The sequence below is a fragment of the Triticum urartu genome, chromosome 6A (genome assembly GCF_056163025.1).
Source record: "Triticum urartu cultivar PI428250 chromosome 6A, HENAU_Tu73, whole genome shotgun sequence".
In the NCBI taxonomy this organism is placed as follows: Eukaryota; Viridiplantae; Streptophyta; class Magnoliopsida; order Poales; family Poaceae; genus Triticum; species Triticum urartu.
Window position 1 is genome coordinate 19,545,065 of NC_141878.1, and position 8,771 is coordinate 19,553,835.

Below are 8,771 nucleotides of genomic sequence, written 5' to 3' on the forward strand. Positions count from 1 at the left end.
TTTGCTCTAGACACTGAATTTTACTACTTATTTCACAGATGTTTCTTTCTCTGGTGGCAAGTCCCGGACTTACAATTCTGTGACTTCCATTTCTCTTTTTTCCTTCGAGCAGTAGGAATTTTTCGTTTTCAGAACCCACCGCATTTCTTTAATTAGCATGTCATCGTACCGGATGAAGTTTTGCAAGTTCAGCTGGATGGGGCATTACAGCGGGAAACGGATGTTGGCTGGCTGTTGTGCCCTGCTAAATGAACTGACGCCAAAAAAAGGATGCAGGGCAATTCCCGGACTTGCAACTCCGTGACTTTCCATTGTGGCCGTCTCAACTGCTCGAGCTCCATGACAGAAGGGAGAGCACACCTTAGTAATGGTGCAGGCCCTGTGAAGCGCTGAACTGAATTGGCAGCTCCCAGGTTTACATTTACAAATCTGTGAGCTCCCCTAGCTTAGTGGCCGAGTGAACAGTAATACTGTACCTCGTACTCTAATTTCATTAGTCACCCACTGCAGGCACAAAAATTATGGGCAGATATATTTATTAATTTTCCACAGTTCACAATATCGTATTGACTCTGCATCCTTGAAGACGGGGCATCCCAGCAACAAATAGGCAAAGTAGCATTAGCGTCAGTAGCCAACGCAGTTATGCAAATACTAGTAAAACCAGAAGAATACACCTTTACGTTTCTAAAGCATAAATACTTACCCCCTAGATACGCTTTGCTTCACTCTACGGGAGCAACGGATAGCATCACTGTAATCACCCAACTCCAAATCAGAAATCTGCCTGGCGATGGGCCGGCGGCGAAGAGTGCCTGGCAAATTAAGGAGTGCGGTGGGAGTCGTACAGTCGCGCGGCGGCGGCAGTCTCGATGGCGTCGCCGCTCCGGGGGGTTCCATTCTGGCGTCATCGTCAGTCCGAGCGGGACGGGGCGGTGGACCGACCAACAAAGACAGTGGCGTCGAACCTTCGAAAGGTACCAGTGCCCCTCATTGCGCTGTAATTACTCGTAGTTGTAGCGCCATTCATTTATCAAGTGATTTTAAATCAAATTGGTTGATTTTGGTTTGAATTACTCGCTCCTATTCCTAATGGTCGAGTAGAATCCCCGGGCACCATAATTGTTGACCTGTGCCTTAATTTCCATTCCACCACATCAATTTGTGCTGGCGAGTCTGTTTTGTACTAGCTCACATGTTGCATGTTCTGTAGTTTGATTAATTTTTTTCAGAAAAGGAGGAGGACCCTGGCCTCTGCATCTGGGCGATGCATACAACCACTTTATTAATTATTCTCACAAGACCTTACAAAGTCATACAACAGTAAGACTAAAGCCACCGCATAAGCAACCTATCCAATTGATGAAGGAGCATTGATAGTCTGGGCCTAATACCAAACAGACATCGCAGCCAAACCTAAACATCTAAGACCTGATGTCCCATCCAGGACGCCTGCCAGGTATGGGGCACCTACCAGTCCGGCACACTCCTCAACCAGGACGCCTGCCGGGTACGAGGCCGCCGCAGCCACCTGCCACCAATCCATCTTCAGTGTTGTACTGCTGCACCACCTTGCCCGGCCTCTCTGCCATCGACGCCACCACGAAGCCTGATAACGCCACCCTCCTGCGCGAGTCCCTCGCCACACATCGGGCGCCGAGTCTCCACTGCGCCACGCCGCCGAGAAACGCCACCATTAATGTGCAAGATGAATCACCGCTCCACCAATTATTCTGTCCACTAGTCCCTCGAGCCCGTGTACACCTCCAAGAATGACGCCACAAGAGGGAAACGACACAATAATGCCGTCGTCATCCGATCTACTGATCTAGGGTTTCCCCTGGAGGTAGCAGATAGTGGCCTGGAACTTCTTAACAGCGATGCCTTCAACAAGGGAACGACACCGAATAGTGCCGCCATCGCCGGCCTCAGCAGCAGCCGCGAGCAGGTCTTCACCCAGATCTGTTTCAATGGCCTCCATCAAGCGTCTTATACACGGATCGTCCACCACCGCGGCCGCCGCGTCGCCCGTCACGAGTCCACAGCCGCCGACACATCCGCCGCCATCTAGAGCCGCCGCCCCGGGATCCAGCCCTCGCTGGCCGCCAGAACGAAGCCACCGAGCCCCATCGAGGGCGGCCAACGAGGGCGGAGGAGCTAGATCCGGCCAAGCCCGACTAGGATCCGACCTCTCCCCACGCTGAAGCCACTCCCGCGGCCCTGCATCTCGCCCGCGCCCGAGGCGACGCAGGCAGCGCATGCGCGCGCAATGTCGCGGAGAGGGGAAAAGCCCCGCCGCCACCTTCCCTGGGGCGCGCGCGGACTTCGCCGGCGGCCCCTCCAGCGGTGGCGAAGCGAGGGAGGGGGCGAGGGGGACCTGGCGGCGGCGGCGCTAGGGTTCCCCGTGTCTGAATAGTTAACTCTGCTTGAGCTTATGCCCTATATTTGTTCAAAAGAAAGAAAAAAAGAAAAGGAAAAAGGTTTTCAGGCATAAAGCTGTACCCACACTCACTTGTATATCACCAAGTGCTTTGGAGGTGTACAACCAACAGATCAATATATATCCCCTTTAATGAACTTAGCACATTACTGAATGTAATGGTCTCTGCATTTCGCAAGTAAAGTATTATGCCTTTCCATATATACGTTGCAGCTAGAACCGGATGCTAGCTGCTACTCTACTAAACAACGGTAACAGAAAAAGAAAATTACTACTTGATCCATTCAGCACATGGTGTCGTTTCTAGCTATAATCTTGGTTTGTATCCACCGCAACCATTTTGTGGTGCATCGCCAAGGAGGTGAAGGAGGGCTGAGGTGGACGACATGAGCAAGCGAACCTGCGATATCGCCTCATCAAGGAATGTTCAGGCTCCAAGCCTACCGCAACAGAGGGCCAGACGGGCATTGCCACTGCTGCAATGTTTTGCATCAACGAAGCATGGTTTGATGCCTTGGTGCACGGAAAGTCATCATATATGAACCTCCACTGGCTGATTACCAACAACTATGTGGATCTTAGGGTGATCGCTGTCTGGTGTCTGCCCATGTTCGATGACCCAAAAGTATTGAAACAGTTTGGGTTCTGTGCTTGGATTAGGGTTGATGCATCATTTCTATCCACAAGAGTTCCTCCGGAGCTTGATAAGGTAATTTTAAAGCTAGAACAAGATACCCTAATTAGAACTGGAGTGGCGTTGCATTAATATACTGACTTTTTTCCATTTATTTGGGCAACTCCAAGTAAAATACATTACTTGGATTTGAACACGTTGTCACATCCTTTGCTTTTAATTGTTTTAACACATGAAAACAGAATGTTACAATTCACAATGCGGCCGGGATAGAATAATAATATGGTACATCCATAGCACAATTACAATTTTTGTTAAGACAAGAATAAGAATGAAACTTTCCAATCTGGACAGTGTAAACCGCCCATTATTTAGTGCATTATACAGTGTAGAGTATACTTTACCCTCTCCATCATAGGAGGCAAATGATATAGCACTTCAATAGGAAAAGTAGACAACCAAACATTAGTGCTAAGAACACGATGGACTAGCGTGGGAGAGTCGCCGATGCCATGAACTCTTGCTCCAAGCTGTAGCAATTTTGGTTCCTTTGAGAAGCTATATTAACTCTGTCTGCTATACCACTCGGAGTAGTCAACCTCGGAAGAGTGTCTTGGCTTTGTCCACTTAACAAGGGTTGCATGTCTTCATTTTTTACAACAACCTGACATGAACTCAACCTTTTAGATCGCACATACCGTAGTTTCATCTCCACTTGTTTCATTGTAGGTCTCTCTTCACCTCGTAGTTGCAAGCAAGTCTCCGCAAGATTGGCGACATCATTAATCTCTTCATTTGTTGCTTCCTCGAGAACTTGAGTAGCTACTGCAAGTGGTTTCTCCCTCATCTCCCAAAGGAAGTAGTTGGACAAGTTTTGCGTTAGCCCAGAGTCACTTGTAAAAATAGGCTTCTTTCTGAGCAGCAACTCTACAAGTACTACACCAAAACTATAGACATCACTCTTCTCATTCAACATACCAGTGTGGTAATATTCCGGATCCAAGTATCCAAATGTGCCTTGTATATTTGTAACGACATGAGTTTGGTCAATAGGAACCAACCTTGAAGCGCCGAAATCTGATACTTTTGCAGTGTAATTTCCATCTAAGAGTATGTTAGTGGACTTCACATCACGATGAAATATTGATACTGAAGCAGCCGAGTGGAGGTAATAGAGTGCTCCAGCAGCTTGTGCAGCAATTTTGAAACAATCATCCCAGGACAAGACAGAGCTGCTAGTGGTACTGGCATGAAGGATTCCAAATAATGAACCATTAGGGATGAAGTCATACACTAGCAGTGGGACTTCGCTCTCAAGACAACAACCAAAGAGCTTCACAATATTCCGGTGATTTACCTGGGAGAGGACTGCAACCTCATTGATAAACTGGCTTATCTCAACTTGCTCAATGACTTTTGACTTCTTTATGGCCACTACCCGTTGGTCGGATAAGATGCCTTTATAAACCATGCCATGCCCCCCACGACCAACGATACGTGTGGGATCAAAGTAATTTGTTGCCTTTTCTAACTCTGATAGTGAGAAAATCTTAGTGTTGTCACTTGCATTTTCATCTGACGATATCAATTGTTCGAGGAGTAGACCTTGGTTCTGCCGAAAATGCTTTCTTCGCAGTTTCTTCTTGATGTCTTTTTTCCATCTACAGATGAGTAATATTACAATTGACATGAGAAGTATAATTCCAAAACCAACGCTAATCCCAATGGCGATACCTGGAATGATCATTATCACTGTTAAGGATTTTATGTAGCTCATTATGTGGAGTTGGTTGTACCATGGACTCACCTAGTACCAGATTTTGTTTTTTGGTCGATGTGCACATCTTTGTTGCAGTGTCATACACTGTATTACTAGGACATTCAGTGCAATAGTGACTTCCTTTAGTGTTATGGCAAATCCCATTACATGTGCCTGGTGTCTCGCACTCATCAACATCTGCAACAATAAGTATATATAATGCGAGATTAAAATACATAAGTATTGTAATTAAGTTGCCCATTAGTGCCTGCACGTAATACCAGCACTGGTTATTTTGAGCTTTATGTAATTTATCATTAGGGGCACATCAGAAATTATAGAATGAACTCATATAGATCTTTGTGCATAGACAACTTATTTACAGGTTACCATGTGCACAAAGTATGTATAGAGGTGGAGCTTGATCATGTTATTTTTTTTTGCATATCTAAGTTTTTTTACTTTGAGATATAAAGGTATCAATTCTCGAGAAGGTGTGCGATCACCCATTTATTATGGCATTCCCTAATAAAGGTATGTTTTGCATATTAGTAGTATTTAGGAGGTGCACAACGAGAAGGAGGCAGGGAGATGCAGTGTGTACCTTTTCACCCATCCACAATATATGGGTTCCCATTAAAGCCGGCCATACATGTGCAACGGTAACCATAATATTCTCGTTCAGATTTGACACCCAAACATGTGCTATTCATGCTGACACATGCATATCCAGTCTTATTCTCCCGTGCCCCGTGGCATGTTAAATTGGCTACAGCCCACTGCTGTGGTACTACACCTGCGGAGGCAACATAGAGGCCTAGATCTTGAGGTACTCTCACCGAAAGGTACTCTTCGGCATATAAGCTATATTTAACATTCACTAGCCCCTCCATGATACTTATATTCTTTACATAAGTGATGTCTTCTGTATTGTAGTTCATGTCAAGAAACTGGAGGGTAGACAAAGAAGAATTTGTATAATTGAGCTGAAATGACATCCTTGCAGAACAACCATCCTCTAGTCCAAATGGGAAAGGTACACTGATTTTCCCACACCATCTAGAGCAGTTGGTCTTCCGTTGTATCGGATCGTACCCTGATTTCATAAAAAGGTCAGTGCATCTATTTCAAGGGAATTAGAGCTTTATTAACCAGATACTACTATGAAAGAACCACATGCCAAATGTATATGAGCTAGATCAGGCAGCGTCCACGTCTGCATGTCGTTCCTTGTTGAAGGTGTTGGCTTGAAGTTCTACTTTCGGGTGGGTGATATCCCCATGTTTGAGTATGGTTGGACCAACTAACAATGTATTGCGAACAGTGATTCCTTCTCAAGGATTTTGTCTTCGATCCTTGCGCCCTTTGTTAGGTCACATGTTGCTTGACCGGTGGATTATGTTCCATGGTCATAAGTTTTATGATAGGACTACAGAGGTGCTGCGTGAAGCAGGTTCAAAGTGGATGGCCTTGATTTTTAATTGTTTCTGCAAGACGATTTGTTCAGTTTCCATATTTGGCATTGATTGTCATTTATTATAATAGTAAATAATATATGGATGCGTGTATCAATCTATGCAAAGGCTAGAGATTATCCTCTCTTTAAAAAAGATATTTTTTAGAAGTCGTGATGGTAACAGGTAGGCCTCTCCAAGTGCTCCAAGTTGTACATGCTTTTAGCCGGGCCACGCGGACAAAAGTCTAAGAGGCACCTTTGTAAGTAAGGAGAGACAGATGTATTTTATTAATGAAAAATTACCGTAGAACAATTGTTCCACGGTTTCGGGGTCAAAAAAAATATCGTTAGATGTATCATGGAATTAAATTTCATATTGTATATCTTTAGTATTGTAGATGTTGATATTTTCTTTAAGAAAAATAGTTTTAAAAATCAGATTTATTTTACAATAAACATTTTTGTTTCTTCTAAGTACCTGAAAATTTTCGTGAAGAAAAGACTTGTGGGTGGTCTTGGGAAAAAATGGATGCTAAAAAAAGCCTGTTTTCTTCACGGAAATGTGCATGCAGTTAGGAGACATGTCCATGCTAAGTTTTTTAATCAGAATTTTTTTATATTTTTTACGTTTTTTATTTTCATGCTGGAGCATATCAACCCAAAATCCAAAACGACTTTTTACCCCTAAGATGCGACATTTTAGGATACGATGCATTGGGGAAACCATATCTATATATAAACTCATCATGCAAGAAACAAGACTAAAATACGACCCAGTGAGAGTTGCCTTGGCTGCGCCAAAGAGGAGAGCATGTGGGAACAAGATTGGTTACTGTTCAAAAAAAATTCTGTATACTGTTGAAGAAAATTTGCTGTATGTACATACTGTAAGAAAAAAAGTTGACTAAGAAAAAATAGGTTTTTTAAATCTTAGAGTAATTACCTCTGTCACGTGAGCAGCCATCGGTTATGTATGGATTGCCTAGGTAACCTCTGTCACAGTGACAATAATACTCCGGAGTAGCAGTATACTGATACTGATCCCGCAGGTAACTGCTGCTATGGTTGCTGAGACATGCATAATCTTTGCTGTTTCGCAAGGGGCCAGCTTCATCAACGGCGATAGCCCAGTAAATATAAGCATAATCACTGGTTACCGCAATTGTATCCCATATGGAGCTTGGGTTAGTGTGTGCTTTGAACTTCAGCTTTCCAATCTTGTGGCGGACAAACTTGATGTCCAAGCCAGTTGCAGACTCTAAGTCAATATAGGCGGAGCAACATCCAGTACCGTTGCAGTCCTGCCTGGCCACCGTATCCGTGATATCTTCGTCAGGGCATGTAGTATTGCACTGACCCACTGTCTTGTTGGTGTCGTGCTCGAGCACATACATGTCGAAGTCGCAACCAGTGAAGTTTAAATGTAAAGAATAGCCAGTGGGAGATCTCCCAGGATCCCAGGATATGTTGTAGGCATCGAACTCAGGCCTCACTGAGACGGAATGGGAAAATGATACCTCAATTTGTTGTGGGGCATCGCCATCGCTGGTGATGATATCATCGGCTACCTCGGTGATGCCGTCGTGCAGGAAGAGTCTGGGCTGCTGCGAGCCACCATGGGTGTCGTTGCAGAAGAGCTCAAAGTCTCGCTGCGGCGGCCGGAAGCAGCCCGCACCTATGCCGAACGGGTAGTCGAAGCTGAGGTTTCCACAGCTCTTCTGGCAGCTCCTGTTCCCAGCCTGGCTTCCTTGCACGCCAGCGGATGCTCGCACCATTGCCGTCCATAGCAACAGCAGCACGAGCAAGCAGAGGAGCCTCATCTTCTTCATCACAGTATTTGGGGGAAAATGGCGTGTTGAGCTTTAGGTGCCTCGCTGCTTTAGCTTCCAGCGTTGGCCCTCTTGCACATATATACCTGTCCAATATCACTGTGCTAAACGGGATTACACTGGAGTACTCCATTTTGTAAAAACAAAATTACACATTCCATCGGCGTTGCGGAGAAAAAAAGAAAGACCACTGACACGCTACCATAAATGCAGCATCTTTTTTCCATCGGCGTTTCCCGCGGCAGGCAACGTCTTTGAACAGTTCAGTACACCCTACCACGGGTTAGAAATAAAATGTTGCGCCACAAAAGGTCGGCTTTAATTTTTGATGTAACACGTACCTGTGGAAAGAACAAGTCAGTGAAGTGAACGGCTTTGGATATTTCTGTAGTACTCCCTATGTTTTTTTTACTCCGCGTATAAAATTTGGTCAAAGTCAAATTACACAAAGTTTGACCAAATTTATTTTAAAAAATATAAACATCTATATTACTATAACTATATAGTATGAAAATACATTTCATGGTGCATCTGATAACATTGATTTCATATTATGAATATTGATATTTTCTAATATAAAGTTAGTCAAATTTTACAAAGCTTGAGTTTGACCAAAACTTATATGCAGACTAAAAAGAAACGGAGGGACTAAT

The 8,771-nt window shown here is 44.5% G+C and overlaps 1 protein-coding gene across 3 annotated transcripts; it reads right to left on the reverse strand.

Moving 5' to 3' along the window:
- Window positions 1-3,334: 3,334 nt before the first annotated feature.
- Window positions 3,335-8,195, reverse strand: LOC147963329 (wall-associated receptor kinase 5-like). 3 transcript variants are annotated; one of them, XR_015608607.1, is made up of 4 exons: window positions 7,233-8,195; window positions 5,438-5,929; window positions 4,882-5,031; window positions 4,603-4,735 (listed from the first exon to the last, which is right to left on the reverse strand). XR_015608607.1 is itself a non-coding variant. In XM_087528470.1 (3 exons), the coding sequence occupies exons 2-3, from the start codon at window positions 4,916-4,918 to the stop codon at window positions 3,562-3,564; spliced, it is 1,284 nt and encodes a 427-aa protein (XP_087384596.1). In that variant the 5' UTR covers window positions 4,919-5,031; window positions 5,438-5,576; the 3' UTR covers window positions 3,335-3,561. The 3 variants fall into 3 exon arrangements, 2 of the variants coding, with proteins under 2 accessions (XP_087384596.1, XP_087384595.1); XM_087528470.1 differs by lacking the exon at window positions 7,233-8,195 and having other exon boundaries at window positions 3,335-4,808; window positions 5,438-5,576; XM_087528469.1 differs by lacking the exon at window positions 4,603-4,735 and having other exon boundaries at window positions 4,879-5,031.
- Window positions 8,196-8,771: the final 576 nt, after the last annotated feature.

Coding starts and splice junctions, on each gene's coding strand:
- LOC147963329 (XM_087528469.1), bottom strand. CDS start 8,118: ATGAAGAAGATGAGGCTCCTCTGCTTGCTCGTGCTGCTGTTGCTATGG. Junction 5,930..7,232: donor TGGCTGCTCACGTGACAGAG/GTAATTACTCTA, acceptor TTATGAAATCAG/GGTACGATCCGATACAACGG.